Raw genomic sequence first — 24,134 nt, 5'->3', positions numbered from 1 at the left:
TTGACAGTCATCATGGGCAAATTGTTCATATTCAATAAGGTCAAGGTAATAGAGTCATATTCTAAATCTAAGTGGAAAAGGACCATAATTGAAACATATTGATGGCTTAAGTTTAAAGAAGTTGTCTTTTATAGACGATTCTGAGTTCAGGTATATTTTCAACAATCTATTGAAAAATTTTAACAACATAAAACAAACTAATAAGATTTTATTTCAAGTTTGATAGCAATAGCTTGGGTGGGATGGTTGGACGGTCCTTCAAATATAAATTAAATAAATATTTGTTTTTTTTTACCATGTTTCAAAGAAAAAAAATGGGTGGGGGTGGAGAGGGTATAGTGTGGGGGTGTGGTCATTTATTAGATGATCTTTCAAAATTAAGAAAAAAAATTAAAAAATATGGGTTTCTGGTGGGGGATGGTGTGGGTGACCTTGACCTTGAGAGTCAATGTCATTCAAAGGTCAAGGTCAAATTCAACTTGCCAGGTACAGTTCCCGCATGAGAGTAAGAAAGTATTTGAAGTTTGAAAGCAATAGCCTTGATACTTTAGAAGTTAAGTGGATCTAAACACAAAATTGAACAATTTAACAAAATAATTAAATATTCAAAGTTACTAAGACAAAAAAGGGCCTTTATTCCGTTTAAATGCCAACCAGAGTTATGCAACTTGCACTGTACAGTCCCCTTACGATAGTAGAGTTTTCCAAGTCTGAGCGCAATAGCTATGATACTTTAGGAGAAAAATTGACCAAAACACAAAACCTAACCAAATACTAAATTATCTAAGTATAAAACTAAAAAGGGGCCATAATTCTGTCAAAATGCCAGTCAGAGTCACATAACTTTGCCTGCCCACAGTCCCCTAATGATAGTAAGTATGAAAGCAATAGCTTTGACACTTTAGGAATAAAGTGAACCTAAACACAAAACTTAAACAAAATTTTCAATTTTCTAAGTATAAAAAGGGAACATAAATCTTACAAAATGCTTGAAACAGTTGTCTGCTCTTGTTTATAGATAGGGGTCATGTTGGTAAAGAAGTATGAAAAATATGAAAGCAATTTGTCAAGGGACATAGAAAATATTTGAAGTGGTACGCAAACTTTAACATAGATTTATCAATAATATGAATATTCTAAGTGGAAAAAGGGCCATTATTCTTACAAAATGCTTGATACAGTTGTCTGCTCTTGTTTATAGGATGGGGTCAAGATGGTAAAGAAGTACACAAAATATAAAAGCAATATGTCAAGGGTTATAGAAAATATTTGAGGTGGTACGCAAACTTTAACATTCCAATCTCACGCCGACGTCGGGGTGAGTAGGATAGCTCCACTATATATATTTCATATATAATAGTGCTAAAAATGAGAAGAGAAAACCAAACAAGCAACAAAAAAACAAATATAGTGGTTTCAAACCGTTAAGATATACTGGTTTCTAGCCTGTAAGTAACAACGCTCAGACGTTTTCGTGACTCCGACTGTTTGACTTACGTTTCATTGTGCTAACTTCCAAAATGTGTTTCTTCACAGAACCGTTTGTTCTGATCCAACCCACAGTCACACTGTATAACATTCGCACTAAATGTATCATGTCTAACCCTAAAAACATAAGAAATATTATAAAACCAAATATAGCAATCATTGTCAATAAGCGTTTGGTTATTTAAAAAAGTTACATATGCGGATTCGGTCTGAAACACGCGCAGCTTTATCGTATTGAGCGATTTGTCATTAGCGATTGGATGGCATAACTAATGGTATGTTATGGAATTTTAATGTTGACCTGGGTATTCTTAATGTGTATTCCTTTAATTTCATTTTTGACGTTTTTGCGCATGCTAAGTATACTATTTTCCTATGTTAACCTGTAGTTAAATTGAGTTCCGTCTTTTACCTTTACAGCAACAGTTCGGGTACCAGAACTACGTCATCTGTGGGGTTTTCCAATTTCCAAGGTCGAAGTGGCTGTTATCTTTTCTTCACTTTCACGAGTCTTAAACTATGCATTTTACATAAATGTGGAGGTGGATACATAGCCTGCCGAGGGGTAAGACGCTTATACAGATTGGTGGTCAAATTATTTATTACCGTTTTACTCGAGGACAAAATTTTGGACTTATACCTTGAAATTGAAACAGGGCTGTAAACATTCTAATCATATACAGTCATAGAGTGACCTATTTTGATACTTTGACTTTGTAATATTAGGATTTCATAGAATAAAAGATATGCGAACATGATTTAAAGTATATATCATATATCAGTTATATCATTGACTACATATTAAACAGTATATAATTTAATCCATAAAGTGTGTTTTAAATTTTCCTTGCAACTTAATAAAAGCACCCACATGTCTGATAAATGAGATGTTTAATACATTAAATACCACCTATTAGCTGGACCATGTAACGGTCAATGACCATTTTCAAATATATAGTGGAAACCAGAAAAATGTCATAGTTGTGTTTTCATTTTTTAATAAGAATAGTCAACACTACATATACTGGTCATGTACGTAATTCCGGCCTGTACGTAAAAAATCGGCCACCTGTGTAAAATCATTTTCATGATCTTAACGCACATATTTTGTTTTTATTTAGAAAAATCAACATGAAAACCATCTGCACTCTCAATATTTTGCAAATGTAAGAACCATATCACTGTAAACTTTTGTGTTAGAATGTCACAAATATAGCAGGAAATATTTGGCTCGTGGGGAAAGTGATGTCATCATCAGTTGCAACAATTATATTGATATAAGAAACAAATATATTTGATAAAATTATTTTTATTTTATCTAATAAACTTTAATTAAAGTTTTACTAATTATTTGTACAAAAAATTATATTCAAAACATAAAAATCAGAACCTAAATATAAATTTTTAATATCTGAATTACCTCCCTTGATAAGAATATTACTAGATTACATGTTTTAATATTATATATAAGCGTTTACTAATAATCAACACTGAAGTCAACTTTTTAAACAAGATGTGTTTACTTTTTTAGCTATGTTAGAAAAAAATTATTAAACACATTAAAAACAAATATTTTTTTGTGAATTAGCAGTTTCCCATTGTTTATATTTATTAAAATAGGTAGGGGGAGTAACTGGTATAATTATTTCGCATTTATTTTAAATTTCAAGTCAAAAATTTTAATAGTATAAACATTGATTAATACTCTGAAATTGAGGACATTTGTCTCAAGATATTACTTTGTAATTTTATCTGCAGGTCAAACTGAAAAGTGGCCGATTTTTTAGGTACATTTAACCTACGAAAATGGATAGTTTACATGTCATCATTTTCTGTTCATTAAGTAACATTCACCGATCTAATTCTATTTAAATTTTCATGCTAGGTGAGTTTTGAACCCAGGATTATATATGTGAAGTTTAGTTTCAACCAGTTGCCTAACACTAAAGATTTTTCTTAAATAGTCCCAAAAGTGGCCGGAATTACGTACATGACCAGTATAATAACTTTATATTTTTTAAACAAAACATAGTGTCTAACATGTGCCAACATTAATGAAGAAAATGCCTACACTCCAATTTTATATTTCTTAATCATCAATTATTCTGCCATAGCTACAATAAGTCTTCATTTTTCTTAAAATTAAAATGCAATCATGTGATGAATTTGTTAATTATTGAAAGATATTAAAAGAATTTATTGAGATTGGAATAAAACTGCAAACATGTTTTGGTTTAAGTTTTTTATACATCCTTAATGGGATAGTTGTCTTTAAAATGTTTATTGAACATTAAATAGAAATAGAGTAGCTCTACAGACATGTTAATTTTATCTTAAATTATTAACCCTTAAGTATTTGTATTCAGTGCTTGAAAGTTTGGCTCAAATCTTGAGCGCTTTATTATGTGTTATTAAGGGAAACATTCCATCTTTGATCGGATTCTTTGACAATGTGATTGTGGACAAGAGTGTTTCAAGTTTTAATAATGCTGGAGCCACTCTTAACCAATAACATACATTAAAATATCTTATTAATTATTTAGTCTTGTGAAGGTATTTTTTTATTTTCTCAGCATTACTCAATTTACTAGTAGAGCTCCGTCTAGATAAAATAAGTTGATATATGGTGTTCTTATTCAAAGTTATCAAAATTAACGAAAATATAAGCCGAGACATCCCATCCAATATGTTTCACTTCATGGTAAAAAATTCTGATTTATAAGACTAGTTCTTCATAAAACTGGTTAGAAATATTGCACAAATTGTTGAAACAGTAAGTTTCTTAAAAAAAAGTAAATATTTTTATTCAAGAGAAATCAAAACATTCCGTCTTAGATTTATATGTTTGTTTAAAACTTATCAGATCTATACCTCTTTGTCTTCCAGTGTGTTTCTCAATGTGTTGTTCTAACTAATTACAGCTATACGACAGAAATGTCACAACCATTGTTCTGGAGCCTCGGCAGGCATCAGTGTTGAAGAACAGCATGAAACTGGGTGCAAGAAGGAGGTTAATGAGGCTCAAAGCACCCACTTTCAATGGAAGTGGCACTGCAAACCAGGGTAGGTTTAAGATGTTCTATATTTCTGATTGCGATGAAGATATGTGTAGGAATGTTATGAACATTACTAAATTTCAGAGCTGTTATGTATTTTGTTCTGGTATTTGACGTTAGAAATTTGAAGTACATGAATTAACTCAAAACTGCATAGATTTCTGTATTACCGTAATGATAATAGCGTTTGTTCAAAAATGTCATCACGAATGTTTCTTTTGCAAAAAATAAAACCATATTTAACCCTTGAAATGCGTAAGCTCTTCTATAATGGTTATATCTCACCTATATCCGACTACGCATGCGTTACCTGGGGTTCAGCGGTCAAAACGGAAATTAATAGAATAGTCAAAATACAAAAGCGTTGTGGTGCACATATTTTAAATAAAAAGTACAACACTAATTCAAAAACACTATTTAAAGATCTAAAATGGTTGACTTTCGAACAGCGTAATCACTATTTCATGTCAGTTATTGTATTTAAAGCATTTCACAATCAAACCCCAACATACATACGTGACCTTTTGACACCTTCACAAAATATTCACTATAACTTGCGATCTTGCGAAAAGGGGGATTTAAAGCTAGTGCGAATACCCAAAACAAACTATTTCAAACAATCGTTTGAATTTTCTAGCAAAACAATTTGGAATTCGTTACCCCAATCTATACGTCAAACAAACAATTTAATTACATTTAAGAAAAAATTAAAAGCTTATCTTTCTTCCACACTTTATGAAATAAACTGAACATGCTTCATGTTGTTTTAGTAAATAACATTAGTTTAATGTTTAAATACTGTTCTTGCATAAATGGTTATTGTAGTTTTATGTCTGTCATTTGTTTTTAATTATAATATATATCATTATATGTGTATGCATATATGATTCTTTATGTTTTGTTCTTATTGCTCAAGATGAAATATGATGTATTTGTTGTAAATTGTATCTTGTTAGAAGACCTTGTTGAAAATAAGAAATGTATTATATAAATTGCATATTATGGAATTTCATCTGATGTATTTCTTAACAAGTCTATCTTCTTTAAATAAAGATTTTATTATTATTATTATTATAAAGTAAATTGCATTCATTTTGTTCTTACATGGATTTTGATTATTAAAATGAAATCGTTCTTTATCATTTATAATAAATTATTAATGATTGATAATTGTCAACAGTACTGAAAGCAACACTCATAAAGAAGAGGAAAGTTCAAGACCAACTCATGACTTTTGGAATCTTGTATATGGGCCACGCACCACATGTGAAGCTCTTGGATTGGTAATATATCAATATGAAATGTAATTCTGAGGTACAAGTTTACAGGATAGTCCCAAATGTGACAAAAAACGGACATTTGGACCCGAATAATCTCTATCTGTTAATTTTCAGAACCATTTCAATAAATGTGTACAAAATGTAGTAATGCATTGGAATTATTCATGCAATAAAGCCATTATATCCTTTTATCACAAAATGGTTATACACTTGTCACAAGAAATTGTACAACTTAATCAGTTAACCACATGGTTGTAATTATTAATTTATACTAACTTGAAAAATATTGGTTGTTAACATCAGATACGGACAGACTAGAACACTGTTAAATGGCTTTGACAGGGAATAAAATACCTTGGCTGTAATACTTGTAATAAAACCCTGTAAATAAATACATGTGTATTGTTCTACATCAAATAATTTTCAGGGTGGTGTTCTTGGAGCTGTAGTCCACCTTCACAGAGCACATTTTGAGTACTTGAGAAAGAAATATGGCAGTCCTGATACATCCAACAAGTGCTGCCCTATCAATCATTTACCAGTGCTGCATGCCTTGCCTGGTGACAGACGTTATCTGCACACCTCTAGCCAGAGTTCAGTCGCAGATGCAAAATCTACAGTGGAGAAAACTCCAACTAAACCGTCCATTGTGAAATCATTGTGGATATTTGATCCCCACACCCGCTCAAGTTTTTTCCAGACAGCTGCAAAGAAATCTAAAAAGAAATCAAAGGTAGTTCACAAGTAACTAATAGTCGTATGTATATAATTTATAAATAGTATTCACATTGCTTTGAGATGTACTTTTCAAGGTATTCTGCAGTAATTATCATTTATGATGCACATGTTGTTTGTTATTTAATAATTACTGCTAACAATTGTGAAAACACTGTTTATTATTTATTTTTTTCAGATTGATGAATCAAAAGCAGATGCATCTGTTAAAAACAAAGTGAGTACAGTACATCAGTACAGACTTTTTATGCCCCCATTCAGTGGGTGGCGTTAAGCATTTTACTTGTCTGTCCATATGTACTTCTGTACGCAGGTACGAAACCTTGTGTTTGAAGTTCCCTTTTACTACATGGTGGATCTTTCTCAAATGATCTGTTCATATTTGGATGACCTCAGTGTAAAGATAATGTCAAAGAAAAGATTTTGGACTGAAATAATTATTGGCAGAATAATGGCCCTTCGTCTATTTTTCCAACGTAGAATTTATCGTCTCCTGAAGCTTGTTTTTTCAACTCCTCTTTAATTACTGGATGGCTGTTGTTTAAACTTAACAGTTGAATGACCTTAGTGTGTGTTTTATTGTAAGGAAAGGAATTTTTGCTGTGAGGATTTTTGTTTTGGCAGAATTATAGCCATTAGTCTGTTTTTGCACTCTAAAATATATGTAGTTCCATAATTATGTGTGTTCAAGTTCTCTAACTTCTTTAAAAGATTTTGCTCAAACTTTCACAGCCTAATGTGTATATGATCTTTATGTAAGGAGTCTTTTTTTTGTAAATTTTATTTCACCTCCATTTATTACAAAACTTATTGTTAATATACATGTTATTTGTTGGTATATAATAGATTTCCTTTAACAATTCAACTGTTTGATATGTAAGGAGTCTTGACTAGGACCAGTTTTAGCCCTTTGTCATTCTGACTGCTGTAGAAAAGTATTCAGTGGATTTTTCTGTGTCGGAACATGCATCATGTGGCATCAGTTTCTGTCATGCATTTGCAATTCTCTTTAAACGAATCAATTTAATTAAATACTATTCTTTGATACCATGCCTGCTGATGTTGGCAAGACTTCACCATTGAAACCTGCTTTTAGAGTTGTAAACAAGACACGCAAGCTACTCGAGAAGATCTTGGCTCGGTGTTTGCTGATTTCTCTGCGGTCTGTGACAAGTACACAGCTACTGGTAAGGGTATACAAGGAGCAGAGGCTGCTGAAAATGGAGACTGGCAGCAAGCTGCACAACTGTGGAGAGAGTCCAGTGATCTAGGAAATACCAAAGCTAAATTTAATTTAGCTATCTGTTATGAACATGGAAAAGGTGTTGCGGAGAATAAAGCTGAGGTAACCATACAATCTGCATTGGAAAAACAAGTCACTGCCCGTTCCTCCCTTGAATAATTTTTCTTCAAACAGTTAACATTATATGCAATACTGGTAAGATTTGAATATACATTTTGATCTCTAACTTCTGAATGGACATCAAATCATTGTGTAAAACCGCTTTGCAGTCAGCTTTATAGTCATCACTATGGTACTTGGATATTTATGCAGATTGTTCGTCCATCCATCTGAGCTTGTTCTTTCATAATCCATATTGCACTTATAAAATATATCTCTGCAAATATTCACCATGTAGAGACAGAGTGTCATGTGTAAGATCCTTTTCAAAGCTGAACTGTCAATGTCAAATAAGAATTCAAAGGACAAATTTAGGCAAAATGCAGTTTCTGCTTCTAAGGTCACTGTTAAATACAAAATGAAGGGCATTCTTGACAACAGACTCCCCATGTTGCAGACAGGTATTAAGTGTATTTTTTATGTCATTTCAAGCCCATTAACAAGATGTACAATCCCATGTTGGATGTCTTAAAATTATATTTGTATAACCATAAACATTTCTGCTGTTGTCAGGCTGTGCGGCTGTACAGACAGGCAGCGGAAGACCTTCACCCTGAGGCCCTGTACAACCTGGGTCTGCTCTACATGGAGGGGTCACCATTGACACCTTGTGACCATGCACAGGGGCTACAGATGATCACCACTGCAGCCGACCTGGGCCTCTCAAAGGTGAGGGAACTTCCGTGCTCGCATTAGCTCAAACAAAATTGCTGATTTACCTTAATTCATTATTAATGCCTTAGATTTGTAATAGTTAGCTCAGAGGATCACAAAACCATCATTGTCCTTTGTTTCATACGAGTAATAGTTTTTGTTTATGAAAAACAAATTGTCATATTTGCAGCCAATAATGATACAGAGAACGATACAAAGAGGCATATAGTGTTTGACCTGACTGTTTGCTCTGTCTGTCCTTACATGTTATTCCAAAATGGCATTTATCATATCACACCAATATTTAAACGTGCATGTTTTCTTCGGCACTTTTTCAACACACCCACATTAAGTTAATACGTCATTTTGAGCTATATATTAGCCTACTTTCGGACTTTCAGAATGTCCAAAATGACAGCTAACATCAATAATGCTTTCTACAAAACTTTGTTACTTGCATGAGTTATGTTTTTGAATACTTTCAACAACCCAACTGACCTGATCTTATTTTGACCTTGACATTGACCTACCTGGGTCATAATGGGTCCTGTCCTGGGGGTTACTCGTTTTCTTAATAATATACATAGAAGAAAAAAAAATTCTCTTGTTAACATTGCAAAGAGGCTTGGTATTATAGCAAATTGGAGCAAGTCCTCTTTAAGTAAGAAGTGCATTTTTCGGTGTCCAAACATGTGGTGTGTGTGCGTCACTCAGCAGCATCAGTGTCTTTGACACATAAAGTTTGCTTGATATTCAATACGCAACCATTGTGTAGGTTTATAACTTAATATACTTGCAATCGTGTTTGTAATGATCTTGCTCTACCTCAGGCCCAGAGGTACCTGGGTGTCTTCTACACACAGGAGGACACAGAGGACCAGAAGAAAGCTGTCAAATACCTCACCCTGGGGGCCAATCAACATGTAAATACACCTTGTACATTGACATGTCAATATAGGAGGATATTTTATTATGCCCCCGGTAGGGTGGCATATAGCAGTTAAACTGTCCGTCAGTCAGTATGTCAGTCTGTCCGTCCGTCCGAAAAATAACTTTAACATTGGCCATAACTTTTTAAATATTGAAGATAGCAGGTTGATATTTGGCATGCATGTGTATCTCATGGAGCTGCACATTTTGAGTGGTAAAATTTCAAGGTGAACATCATCCTTCCAGGTCTAGGGATCGAAAAAAACAAATCCAAGGGAAGTAATAAGCTTTAAATGGACATAATTATCTGACCTGCCAAATTATATATATTTTTTAAATAAATCAAAGTGGCGCAGTAGGCGGCATTGTGTGTCTGACAAACAAATCGTGGTAAAAGGTCAAGGTCATCCTTCAAGGTCTAAGGTCAAAAATACAAATCAAAGGGAAGTAATAAGCTTTAAAGGGAGATAATTATTCAATATTGAACATAGCAACTTGATTTTTGGCATGCATGTGTATCTCATGGAGCTGCACATTGAGTGGTGAATCTACAGTCACAGTAGTGGCTTTTAATTATTTGCTACTAAAAATAGAGAGTGGCTTTTAATTATTTGCTACTAAAAATAGAGAGTGGCTTTTAATTATTTTCTACTAAAAATAGAGATTTGTTAGAGACAATTATTTTCAAGGGAAGTAATTTATATAATTATAAATCTCATATTATATATTTCCTTACCAAGAATTTAACTTCTTTTCACAGTTACTGTACAGATTTTTTATTTTAATTATTTATAACTCAAATGAATGATTTGTCAAAGTTTTTTTTAAATGATATAATTATCATTTTTTTACTGTACTAATTTGTGAATGGTAGGGTTCATTACATACCTCTGGACTTATGTCTATAGGTACATGATGAACTTTGGCTATGATCTCTTAGATAAAGCCTTGGTTGTCAGTGATGTCTGACTTGGTCATTTTAACTGTCTACAGACCCCCCCCCCCTGGTTGGATTGGACAAAATCCAAGGGAAGTAATAAGCTTTAAAGGGAGAAGATTTCTATACCGCCAAATGATAAATATAAATTTTATTAGCCGGAATTTTTTCGAAAAAATCTCGGCTTATAGATTGATGTTGTCGGGCGGGCGGGCGGGCGGGGTGGCGGCGTGCTCGAAAATGTTAAAGTTCTTATTTCATGGTATAACTTTGGTATGCTTGGACCTAGAGTCTTCAAACTTGACATGAAGGTTGGCCAGGATTAACAGATGACCACTGGTCATTTCAAGGTCATTCATTTGAAGGTCAAGGTCACTGTGACCTTCAATATAAAAAATGTTAAAGTTGTTATAACTTTGGTATGCTTGGACCTAGAGTCTTGAAACTTGACATGAAGGTTGGCCATAACTAGTTAGTAACCACTGGTCATTTCAAGGTCATTCATTTGAAGGTCAAGGTCACTGTGACCTTGAATGTAAAAATGTTAAAGTTCTTATTTCATGGTATAACTTTGGTATGCTTGGACCTAGAGTCTTCAAACTTGACATGAAGGTTGGCCAGGATTAACAGATGACCACTGGTCATTTCAAGGTCATTCATTTGAAGGTAAAGGTCACTGTGACCTTCAATATAAAAATGTTAAAGTTGTTATAACTTTGGTATGCTTGGACCTAGAGTCTTGAAACTTGACATGAAGGTTGGCCAGAACTAGTAAGTAACCACTGGACATTTCAAGGTCATTCATTTGAAGGTCAAGGTCACTGTGACCTTGAATGTAAAAATGTTAAAGTTGTTATAACTTTGGTATGCTTGGACCTAGAGTCTTGAAACTTGACATGAAGGTTGGCCAGAACTAGTAAGTAACCACTGGACATTTCAAGGTCATTCATTTGAAGGTCAAGGTCACTGTGACCTTGAATGTAAAAATGTTAAAGTTCTTATTTCATGTTATAACTTTGGTATGCTTGTACCTAGAGTCTTCAAACTTGAAATAAAGATTGGCCAGTACTAGAAGATGACCACTGGTCATTTCAATGTCATTCATTTGAAGGTCAAGGTCACTGTGACCTTAAATGTTAAAATGTTAAAATTGTTATAACTTTGGTATGCTTGGACATAGAGTTCATATTTGTGACCTTAAATGTTATTGTTGTTCATGTATATGCATGCATTCAAAACATAACACAAGGTTTGCTCATGCCTTGAAAAGTACTTACATTTCATTTTGACCTTTGAACAATATTTCAGTAATTTAAGTATTGCATTGACAAAAACACGAAAGGTACTTTCCTGTCATTTAAATAAAAAATCCGGCTTCAATGCGGTCATCTCCGACCGCGGAACTCTTGTTTCAAAGTGGAGCAGTAGGGTCATTGTGTTTCTGACGAACACATCTCTTGTTGTTCTTAAGTTCTTGTTACAATATGTTTGAGAATTGTACTTGGTATTGCTTAATAAATAAGCAATAAAGCACCAAAAGCTGTATTTTGTTGAAAGTGTTCTTTGGATACACGCATTAAACTTCTTTTGTAATAATTTGTACATTTCGGCTATCTATTACAAAATAAAGAGTTAAGGTGAAGCTAGGATGTAGGGGCCTTCTCTATTAAGACAAAAATAAGTCATTTTAAAAGCAACCAGTGGTTGCCAACCATGATCATAAAACCTTTGATAATTGTTTGCGTTTACAATCAACACAAAAATTACCAGTAAAGGTTTTACCATTTTACATTTCATTCATTTACATAAATAACTTTGTCGAAAAACATAGTTGTAACAACCCTGTGCTGTTTGTCTGCAGGATGTTGAGTGTGAGTATGCCCTGGGCCTGTGCTACCAGCATGGTGCGGGGGTGAGGAAGGACATGCAGCGTGCCTACCAGCTCCTCTCACAGGCAGCTGAGCATGCTCATCCAGAGGCCACCTACTCCCTGGCCATGTTCCACCAACATGGACTCATTGGTGAGCTAAATTAATATCAGACAGCTTGAAAACTGTCAGACTTCAACATTTGAGTATGATAAAAATAAAATTAATGAAGGAATCTGACGTAAGAAGTATTACATTGGGGCAATTGACTGAGATCCCAATGCTCTTACTGAAGTTGCAGTCTAAATGGATCATGTTTTCTTTCATTAAACAGCAAAGTCTTAATTTGAAAGCTTTAATCAGCATTATATTGAGTCATGTGTAACAACTTTCACTGCCTCTGATTACCCGTCCCACAATTATCCTCATCCAGTTCTTTTTAGATGCACACAATTGTTTTAAAGACATGTGGAACTAAAGTGTCAAATGGCTGTTTCATGTTTTGATGAGATAAAAGTAAATATATTGATTGGGTTCTATATCCTTTTGTTATAAGTTTGATTCACAACAATGTTGTTGTTTCCACAGTACCCCAGGATATGGTTGCTGCAGAGAAGTTGACACAGAAGGCAGCTTCCCTGGGCTGTATAGAGGCTAGAAATGCCCTTGTATCCTCTCGCAGAACACAAGAACATCAACAGAAAATAGCTCATATAAAAATAGGTAATGTCCTGGGTAATTGCATTCAAGTAATTAGTATACACATTATTATTTTACTTGCACAATTACTTTTAGTACTTACCTGGTACATGTGGTCTTGTCCATTTTAAATGCTGCTTATTGTGGTCTTATCTAAAATAAATACTTAAGATTGTGGTCATACCTGTAAAAAAAATGATTAAGATTCACAAAAAATGTCTTACCAACACTAAATGCTATTTGTTAGCATTTGATTTAAGTTCATACCCATTAAAGAAGTTAGTTTTAATCAATTTTGCATTAAGCATTTTGGACTTATTTCATTTATTTTGTTATTTATGTGTGTGTTTGATTGTATATTTTTTAAAGGGCAAACGGAGAAAGGCAATGTTCCAAAGGAGGAGAAATCTCACAAAACTCTGGGTTCCTGTATGTCTTCACCGAGTTTAACAGACTTGCCAAATGAACATGTCCCGCAAAACAGTGCTAAAGGAAGCGCAGATAACACTGGCAAACATATCTTGAAAAATGGCTTTCATCAGTCAATATCTGAATGGTTATCTGTGCTTCCACTAGGGTTCTCATTATCATATGAGAGATTTAACTCTACTAAGCAGGGGGCTGAAAATGGTCAAACTGGTTCTCTCAGAAATATATATGATGATGGTGTTGAGGCTGAGAGCAATCATGCAAAAGAAAACCAGGACTTAAACTGTTCTCTTCTTCACAGAAGAACAAATACAATGCCTAATCTGAGCATTGTGCAATGTCCCTGAATCAATTATAGTAAGGTCATCTATCATCCAATCATTGATTGTTATTTGTGTGTGCCATGAAATGTTTCCACAGAAACAAACAAGATATAATGTATATACTTTGCAGTTTTTTTTAAATAAAATTTGTGGAAACAACACTTGTCTTTGTTCTAATTTATGTGTACATGTACATTGTGTAATTATACCATGTCCGAAATCTAGATCAGGTTTGTTCAAATCTCAGAGGAGCCAAAAATGGATCAGAAAACAGTACACACAAATTTGTTTGTCAGGGAAAATACCAAACAATATTCAGGATAGAAACCTGATTTATCATCTGATGTCAACCAATCTAGCCAACTTTACAAGTGCTCAAAGATTTGTTAAGTTTTAACCTATTTATTTAAGCTTACCAGTAATTGCATTCACCGTTGAAAGCCTTAGGCTTATTGAGACACTTGAGTCCGGTTCCTTGGAATGACACACTCTTCCAGTATTTGGTATCTATTTGAGATAATTAACAAACGCTCTGCCATTGGGGATCAAATGTGGGATCTCCAGGTCGCTAGGTGCATACCGCATCAACTTTGCCACTGCAATCTTAAAATAATTAGGTCAATTTTTGTACGCAAAACTCTTTCGATGTAAAAAAAAATACAAAACAGAGCTTTCTTTTATCTTTTTGTGCAAGGCATATCTTAAAGGGGCCTTTTCACGTTTTGGTAAATTGACAAAGTTGAAAAAAGTTGTTTCAGTTTCACAAATTTTCTTTGTAGTTATATTTGTGAGGAAACAGTAATGCTGAACATTTATCATTCTCTAATATAGCCATTATATGCATCTTTTGACGATTTAAAAACCTGAAAATTAAAAAGCGTTGCAACGCGAAACAAATTAATAATTTGGAGAGTTCTGTTGTTGCCGTTATATTATGTGAAACTAAGAGGATTGCTTATATCGAGTAATAAATACAGCTGACATTGTATCCGGAAGGATGACTGAGTGGTCTAAGTGGTAGGCTTTTTACTCCAGGACTTCTGGGGTCAGTGGTTCGAGCCCTGCTGAGGATAACCTTTTTTTCTTTTTTTAATTTTATTCTCGATTTTTTAATGAATCTTTTTATATCCAATGTTAACATTTATAAATATAAAGCATTTATTGATAAACTTCAAAACATGCCAAAATCTGTGAAAAGGCCCCTTAAATTGGGAATTATTGAAATAACACATATGAAACTTCAAATAAAAATAGAGGGCATGCCAGAGTACAAAAACAATAACTGAAGTCAGGCTTTACTGAGTTGCGCTTTGGTAAATTTGCTTGTGCGCAACATAACTCCTTTGGTACTGATGGTATTTAGAAAAAAAACACCTATGTACATGATATAGGACAATGAGATGAAGTGCATATTACAAGGAACATTACACTTTTATAAGTATTGTTTGAGTATTAAAACTGTGCTTTGCTTATTTTTCATGTAGTCTGTTTCTTGTGTGGAGCATAAATTTGTAGGTATTGCATGTTACTTCAAATGAACCTTATTACAAAGATAAGTGGATTTAAATAAAAATCCTCATCTGTAAGGACTCCATAAACATTATCAGGAGATAGTTCTTCTTGAATGCTCTGAGATTGAGTACATACGCACTCATACACAGGTGATTAGTGTGTGGCTATGATATTAATTAGTGAAAACATCATTTTGAATGCTAAATAATCATATTATAACGAAAAATGAACTTTTCTGAAAAAAATATGTTCACTATTATATATTATTGATAGTGAATTTATTTTTTTCAGACAAGTTGATTATTTAGCATTCAAAATGATGTTTTCACTAATTAATATCATAGCCACACGCTTAAATCACCTTTGCTCTCATATACATATTGACCCCCAGAGGGTAAATAGCTGGGAGTTGTATTATTGCAACTATATCAGGCGAGGTATTCCTGTAAACCTATCATAGTCTGTTATGACATCACCAACATCACAAGATTAGACATTATTGAAGTCTTTGGAAGTGTGTGAATAAGTCACTTTTAAGTGAATGTTTGGCATAAGCAAGTGTAATTTTTAATACCTAACAATTGTGTTTTCTTCTTACACTTACACAGTATGTTTTGTAACAAGTATATTCGGTAAGAGTATCCGCTACTTAACAAATGTCTATATAGAGTGTCAGAGGCGTAGATGAGTGTTTTCAATTTGGTACATGTTCAGAAAATAGCCTATCCGAAATTATGCATCCGGAAATATGTTAATAACGGGACAACAACAACAACAAGCAGCTGAATAAATGGCCATTTAAACGTCCACGGCTCGTCATTTACGTTGACATTTCACGAGTTCTTGCTAGTATTAAAAAAAACATATTTCATTATAAAATTCATGAAACGCAAATAGCAATTCGTTTTCTAAGAATTTGCTTTCATTTAAACATACAGGGATATGTTTCGGACTATGAAAAATTCGGATATGCAGAGTAATATGGTGTTAATATTTTTATTTCTCCAATATTGTAAATGCTGCTATGGAAAAAATGACCAGATTATCAAATAATTTCAAACACTTATGCGTGTTTTTGTTTTCATTGAAATTGCTAATGGTTACTGTTCACAGACTAGTACAAGTATATAATACTGTTTTAATGACCAGCATATTTAAAAGTGGGAATGGCCAAGTATTTCATACATAAGCTTATGAATTATCATAAATAAGCTAATGGCAACCATTAACAAATTATAAAAAGTGTAAAGTTATCATAAGTTCTTAAATAATAACTATAAAATAGAAGTCGGTATGGTCATTTTGTTAAGACATAAGCATTTTAAGGCGGAGATGCGTTGTTCTCATGCACAGTGATTTTTTTTTTCTTTTATTTGTTACAGCCTGTGCCATTTGAATTGGGAAAATTAGCGCGATAAACCATGAAATTGGGAAAAATAGTGCGATAAACCATGAAATTGGGAAAAATTAAGAATTATAAATATGATTATAAGTAACAAAATTAAAATTGTTTGCAAGTGCATGTTCATGTTTTTTTCTAGTCTGGTCAAATGGGATTGTTTTAATTGATTAAAGTGGCAAATTTGGGAATTATTTATTGACAAAAAGGACTAAATTCAAGTTATATATTTTGTAGGATGTTTAAATAAAAAGTTGAGATCCAGAGTTAAGAGACTTTTTGGGAAAAAACGTTGATTTTTGCGATTGGGAAGCAGCCGAAAATCGGCGGTAAATTTTAGCAAAAAAAAATCACTGATGCATTAATATACAACTAAAACCATTGAATGGAACTCTCCAAAATTAAATGTGTGCAGATGTTCCTTTTATATATGACACAATGTTGTTTTTTCCATATTTAACATAATTGTAAATTTCTTATTGCAGAGTTAGAACCAGCATTTGTTCAATGATTGGTTACCGGTAAATGACATAATTAGTATTTATACTGCTGTTATCAATGTATGACCATGCTGATTTCTTGTTTGAAGGCTTATAAGTAAGTTTGGTCTGCAAAAACTACAATGGCCAGCATAAGCTGCCTTCCTGAAGAAATTCAAGCATATATTTTGAGCAAACTAAATGGACATGCTGCAGCCATGTGCAAAAAGGTGTGCCGACTGTGGAAGGAACTGATTGAAGGTGGGGAAAATATGTGTTCAAATGAGTTTTTTACAACTTTGAGTATAAACAATATTGATTTAACGTGACATTGTGATATGTTTAAGAACTAATGTTATTTGCATAATTTTAATGATAGTTTTCTGACTACCATCCATATTCAAGAAAATGATTACATATATGTCCTGATTGTATAATTGATATAATTAATTAATAAACATAATACATATCTATGTTTCTATAAATGTGAAACTAATCACAATAAATTATTTCAGTATAACATTAAAATCTAAAAAAATAAATGTCTTTTTCAGGACTTGAGACATGCATGCATTTCTGGTTACGTTGTTGCCTGAAAGAGATTCCGCTTTCCTCGCTCGCACAGTTTGCTCGGCTGACAGATGTTGATGAAGAGTTTGTAAAGATCTTCAGAAGCCTGGCCAGGGACTACCAGTTTCATTACACTAGCCAGATACCCTGGCAGTTCTGGAGAGAGGTGTATGCTGAACACTATAGGTGATGTTTACTTTGTGGGATTATTGATGGCCCTGCATTATGTTAATTTCTTGAATTTTGAGACAATATTTTATGCTTGTATGATTTCTATAGTTATACTGATAGTTAAAGTTAATCTTATTGCTAACTGGATTGTGTTGAATTTAAAAGTTTTTACCATTTAAATTGTTAAAATATGTTCAATTAATTGAGCATTTTTTAAGTTTCATGTCTGTTAAGGTGATAGCTGGCGGGGATACTTTTAATATATACCAGTAATGATGGTGATTTTAATTTTTGGTACCTGTGCTTCATATCTTTACAGAAACAGTTTTCTCTTACCATCATATGACCTGCTTAATAGTTCAATGTTGTTATGTATTATGCTGCTAGTATTTAATGTTGGATTATTTAATAATTTTATCATCAGATGTAGTTATATTGTGACTGGTAAAGCAAAGATCAGTGAGTTCCCTTGCTACCAATCGCCTGGTGAAGTTTCCTGTGTCTGCGTGCAGGGTATGTATCCTTGAAGTTATTAACCATTATATGGGTTGGACAAGAGATGTTTGTAAAAATCCCCCCCTCCCCCAAACACACACAGCATGCATGACTATAATGACCATAAAGCTTTGACCTACAACAAAACAAGTTCCTATGATGGTTGCTTAGGAGGAAATGAAAATGCCTTTTGATTTTTAGACAAACAGTTGTATTTGCCATTTTATTTCAATGTGTGATTTAGCAAGGTCAAAGGGGCGTTTAACAAGATAAACGTTGCCACTCAATACTAAGAGAACTCTGAAGGATTATATTACTTATTATGCTGCTTAGTCATAAAGGAAGAAAGGCCCCTATCAATTTGGTGGTCAACAGGTCAACGTTCAATGGAGTTGAAGTATCAAAATATTAAAAAAAAAAATACACTCTTGGATGCATATAGGGTGGGCATCCATGTGTTATAAACATTCCCTGTTATTTTGTTTGTATTACAGACAATGTAGTGTACACGGGGCATGACAGTGGTGCAGTAATGAGCCTGTGCAGTACTGATAGTGGACTCAAGGTGGACATGCTGTATCGACATCACAAGAGGGTCACTGACATCTGCTTCCTTAACTCGGGTAACATTGTCACTATACATACCGGGTAGCTGAATCGAGTACGATGAACATTGCTCCATTAAATGTCTGGACATTCTGTCAATTGGTTGTCAACATCTGTGTGACAATTGTTGCCATGTGACATTTCATGATGTCATTACTATGAGACTTATTAGCTAATAACATGTGTAAGAGACCTGCTGTGAATGGTGTCTACTCAGAATGACTCATGATGGTAATTCCTGGTTAATATGTCCCTGGTATTTTGATTCAAAAGACATCATTATTGTGATTGTGTCTCTCCATCCTTCTGACCTTCCATCTTTCTGTCTGTGAGGGATTTAGTAAAAGCGGAAAGTGAAAAATTGAGACGCATTCTGCGAAAACTGGGCTTAATGAATGTGCGAAAAGTGTCGTCCCAGATTAGTCTGTGCAGTCCGCAATGGCAAATCAGGGACGACACTTTCCACTTTTATGGTATTTTTAGTTTCAAGGAAGTCCCTCCTAACCGAAAATTAAGTCTAGGCGGAAAGTGTGATCCCTGATTAGCCAGTGCGGACTGCACAGGCTAATCTGGGACGACACTTTACGCACATGCATTAAGCCCAGTTTTCGCAGAATTTGACTCAATTTTTCCTAGAACGAATGTCCTTTGCTTTGGCTCGTTCCTTACTTTGTTGTTGTCTATGACTATTCTTTATCATACGAGGTACCACCCAGCCATTATTTTGAAGTTCACCTTGTCTTTGAAAAGGGCTATCCAGCATCAACTGTGTGCATGTGTTTGTTTCTCAAACTAACACTCCTGTTTTACAATACTGTGTGTATACTTGAGCAGGACAGGAAGCATTGGGCAGTTCCACCTTTGTGTTTTAAACAAATAAAAAAATCTATTGCGAAATGACTTCTCTTTTGTGAAGATATATATGCATGAATTCTTGCAATAGAAGCATGGTTGCTCATTATAGCATTGGAATAGAATAGAATGACATTTATTTCCAATTAGGGTCCATGAAATGACTTACAAATTACAGCAAAAATGAGATCACAGATCTAACAAGCAAAAATATAAAAACACAAACAAAGCTTAATTGGTATTTGACAAACATGACTAAGTACAGGATAACAAACGAAGCTAATTGTTACACTACTCAGAAATTTAGTAAATATAAAAAAACATATAATTATGTCTGTCAAGACAGAATTACTGGAATGGACGCTACAGACTCCACACCATTATAACAAAGTAGCATTATCTGCTAGCAATGAACTAAACTAAACCCCACAAGTTTTTATGCCCCCAGATCAAATGATCGGGGGTATATTGTTTTTGGCCTGCCTGTCTGTCTGCCTGTCTGTCATTGTATGTGTGTGTCCCAAAACTTTAACCTTGGTCATAACTTTTGCAATATTGAAGATAGCAACTTGATATTTGGCATGCATGTGTATCTTATGGAGCTGCACATTTTGAGTGGTGAAAGGTCAAGGTCATCCTTCAAGGTCAAAGGTCAAATATATGGCTTCAAAGCGCAGTAGGGGGCATTGTGTTTCACAAACACAGCTCTTGTTTAATTAATGAATAATTCTTTTTTTCTTTTTGCCTGGACCAAGAAAATGTTTAAAAACAAGGATTATTTGAATTGCATTTCTAGGTAATCCCTGTAAGAATAGAAGTTTTAAAGATCACAATGTATGAATTTATTAGTGGTCTTACTACACAATGCTATCTGTCTTTGTCAATGTATACAAATACAAAGTGTTTGATTTAAAACTATTTTTATTTCACTATAATTTAATCTACTAAATGTTATTTGAAGATGAGAAAGTTCATAATGTTTCCATTGACCTAAAAAGAATTAACATAAACATAAGAATTTTGAGATTGATTTGAATTTTTATTTTGAAATGGCAATAATTCAACATATTGAAGTTTGAATCAAATTTTTTGTTAAATGAATAAGAAAAAACGTGAGCCCTAGTATAAACTTAGATATTAAAAGGAATTTAGAATAACAGTGTGAAACAGACTCTGAGGGCAAGTGTGTGTCTGTTGTAATTGTATGTTCCACACAGTGTATATATACCCATGTGTCTGTTGTAATTGTATGTTTGACACAGTGTATATATACCCCTGCAGTGAGTATCAGGCAGTTACTGTCAGGAGACACCCTGAATGTTGTGGTCACATGCTCCAAGGACGGATGTGTGATCCTCTACAATCCGGACACTCAAAGATCCACTACTGTACAGCACTATAGCAAGCAGGTGAACCAAATAAGGTAACTACAGTAGCCAGCCAGGTAAATATAACAAGTAAGGTAGCTACAGTAAAAAGTAAGATAATTAAAGCAAGTAAAGTAGCTACAGTAAAAAATAGGTAACTAAAAGCAAGTAAGGTAGCAATAGTAACAAGTAAGGTAACTACAATGTATATTAAGTAAGGTAGCTTTAGTAATCAATGCGCTGAAGGCACTGAAGTTGTTCGCTATTGCATAATCTTAGACCCAACTCATTTTTCACATTTCACATCTTATAGCTTTTAGCTTTTTTAAATCGCAAGTTTTAAATGAACACAATCCATTCATATTTATAAAGAGTGTGTCTTAACAATTAGGATGAGTTGCATGTGCATTGTTTATTATCATATTTATGTTATAGAGATAACTAAAACAAAATAACAACAACATGTCTCTTTTTTAGATGTTCTGAAAGCATTTAAAATATGATAAAAATGGTATAATGATAACCAGTTAATATAAAATAAAATTTGCAATCACCATCATATTAAATGAATATTGTGGGAATATCGAATACCTATCACACTAAGATTATAATTTCATTATGGAAATTCCCTTTTAAAATCTTTGTTTGACACTATGTACAATTCAAAATAAACAATAAAATAATTTATGAAAAAAAAATAAAATCTGAGAGCAGTACTTTATGCTCACGAATTTGGTAGTCATAAAGCAGCGCTTTTGACCCGTACTTTGTTGTTTATGTATTATTTAATATCCTAGTAGTTCACAAGGTGTCAACCTGTCTCTGACCTTAACATCAGTATAGAACACTCATGCTCTTTTTCGGGGTAGCTGTTTTACACAGCTTTTCACCTTAAATGACCTCTACATAACGCCAGCAGGCACAAATTAATACATTTGAAATTTTATAGACTGATTCGAAAGAAATCACCTGAATTTGGCTGCATCACTGTGTCTGTGCACACCGTAAATGATGTAACACTGTTCAATGTATGGAATTCCGGACTTTTCTCTGCATGTTCAAACGACACAGACACAAATTGTGGCCCAGTTACATTTACGCTTTATAATCCATGTTGCAGACTTTCAGGGTCTGTACTCAGTCACTAAATCGTCAGGGGAAGATATAATTGACTATCGATAAACACAGTTTTGCTTTCAAGATGAGAAAAAAAAACTACCAAAATAGTATAGTGTCACATTGAGAGATTGTTTAATTATCTAACCACAAATGTTTGCTCTACTCGGTCAGCACGTCTGGAAATCGTTCCTGAATGCCTGAATAGACTACGTTTTTTTACCAGTTTGTTGTATTTGCTTTTTTTAATTCAATTTTATATCGAAATGCATTGTGCTAAAATATTTTTAACTCTCAACGAGATTTAAAAAGACCCGCGTCATGTGGAAATGGGTCTTATGCCATATGCGCCCATCATAGCTACAGTCCACTCAGCGTGGGCATGTCTCAGTCTGGTCAGGAGATATATAATTGGACCATAAAACATTGAGTGATTTTATTGAGGACAACATCACCTCTGACCAGACTACGTAAATGCACAGTCTGGACTTGAGCTTCGCTGGTTGAAATGCCATTACACCCACTTTTGCATTACGCGGTTATGAAAGTGTAATTTGAATATTTCGAAAGAAAACTGCGTGTTACATATTAACACACAATATATATCGATGGTGGAGAAATTATACTCATAATAAGCCATGTGAGGACATATATGATGTGAACTCCCGTAGTATAATTTGTATCTACTAACACTAATGTGTGGTTTGACTATAATAAAACACATTTCATGTGGTGAATATGCCACTAACAAGTGAAAAAACACACAATTTGTTAACTTTTGCTTTGCAATTTAATTATTTAAAAACATAAATTTCAAACTTTATTTCAAAGTCAGCATTTTTGCCAAATATCTTTTTTAAAGATATTTCTTATTATATTTAGTTCTTTTTTATATTTGGTTTTAGCGATTATAAAGCATTTTTGTCGTTGTCTATATTATACCTTAGTTATTGGCGAACTCGTGATCAACGATTTATACATTGGGAACTGCGAATATAAACAAACTTAAACTTATACTAATGTGTTGTTTAGCACCTGTGAACACAAGAGATCGCCGCTATCTGTTGAGAACAAAAGAACGTTTCCCAGATATAAATATAAAATTTTACCCCGCTGTAGTAGCAAGCACTATCAACAAGGTTACGCAACAGACGTGTGATAGTGTATTGGAATCTCCATATCTTGTTGATGAGCAGTACTTTTATTTTCCCGCATCTATTAATAGTCTCAGATTATGAACGACCTGTGCTGAAACGTATAATATATTCATTGTTTATTGATTCTTTTCTATGTATACGCTCCGTCAAAAATATTCCATTTAACGAGATATTCACATTATGTTTCCAATTGGTTAATGAATCTAGTTGAAGAACTCAACCCTTTTGCATAAATTATACAACTCTTTCTTGGCACAGATTCGGCAGATGCGGCAGTTATCAGGTTTATCGTAGTTAGAAAAACTGGATTGAAACTGGTGGTATTGACCTTAGTTAGAACAACTAAAAATTAAGGTAAGTATAGCAAGTAAGTTATAATAAAAAGTAAAGTAACTATAGCAAGTAGGATAGCTACAGTAAAAAATAAAGCAACTATAGCAAGTAAGGTAGCTACAGTAAAAAGTAAGATAATAGTAGTAAGTAAGGTAGCTAAAGAAAATGTCCAAGGCCCATAATTTTGCAAAAAATCAATGGTCCAGAATGAATTTCACACTTCAACTGGTAAAAAATCAGCTCAATTTCTGAAAGCGGTGCATAAGAAACATCCGG

The 24,134-nt window shown here is 33.6% G+C and overlaps 4 protein-coding genes across 7 annotated transcripts in view; all 4 read left to right on the top strand.

The window, feature by feature from the left end:
* LOC127877328 (STAGA complex 65 subunit gamma-like) overlaps positions 1–24,134 on the top strand; it is a 231,612-nt gene that overhangs the window by 26,790 nt on the left and 180,688 nt on the right. The window lies entirely within an intron of this gene.
* On the top strand, positions 1,919–13,962 carry LOC127877320 (uncharacterized). Its single transcript, XM_052423042.1, has 11 exons — positions 1,919–2,053; positions 4,410–4,551; positions 5,725–5,827; positions 6,252–6,557; positions 6,738–6,776; positions 7,656–7,904; positions 8,475–8,630; positions 9,446–9,538; positions 12,344–12,503; positions 12,939–13,073; positions 13,419–13,962. The coding sequence occupies exons 1-11, from the start codon at positions 2,023–2,025 to the stop codon at positions 13,823–13,825; spliced, it is 1,821 nt and encodes a 606-aa protein (XP_052279002.1). The 5' UTR covers positions 1,919–2,022; the 3' UTR covers positions 13,826–13,962.
* Positions 15,854–24,134, top strand: part of LOC127877325 (uncharacterized) — a 218,465-nt gene continuing 210,184 nt past the window's right edge. The window contains exon 1 of one of the 2 annotated variants that reach the window (XM_052423053.1): positions 15,854–15,945. The gene's annotated coding sequence lies outside the window, so the exon portion shown is untranslated. Of the gene's footprint in view, positions 15,946–16,079; positions 16,163–24,134 lie in introns of those variants that run through there. The other variant, XM_052423052.1, reaches the window with a different exon arrangement.
* Positions 16,083–24,134, top strand: part of LOC127877326 (uncharacterized) — a 218,236-nt gene continuing 210,184 nt past the window's right edge. For all 3 annotated transcript variants that reach the window (XR_008048362.1, XM_052423056.1, XM_052423055.1), the window contains exons 1-6: positions 16,083–16,289; positions 17,302–17,452; positions 17,746–17,947; positions 18,357–18,445; positions 18,922–19,050; positions 21,167–21,308. Coding sequence is in view for 2 of the 3 variants with exons in the window: in XM_052423056.1 (XP_052279016.1) it covers positions 17,335–17,452; positions 17,746–17,947; positions 18,357–18,445; positions 18,922–19,050; positions 21,167–21,308 (680 nt within the window). In the remaining variant the exon portion in view is untranslated. The remainder of the gene's footprint in view (positions 16,290–17,301; positions 17,453–17,745; positions 17,948–18,356; positions 18,446–18,921; positions 19,051–21,166; positions 21,309–24,134) is intronic.

The sequence above is a fragment of the Dreissena polymorpha genome, chromosome 4 (assembly GCF_020536995.1).
Source record: "Dreissena polymorpha isolate Duluth1 chromosome 4, UMN_Dpol_1.0, whole genome shotgun sequence".
Classification (NCBI taxonomy): domain Eukaryota; kingdom Metazoa; phylum Mollusca; class Bivalvia; order Myida; family Dreissenidae; genus Dreissena; species Dreissena polymorpha.
Note: the sequence above shows the minus strand (reverse complement) of the source record. Positions and strands in the feature narration are given on the sequence as shown.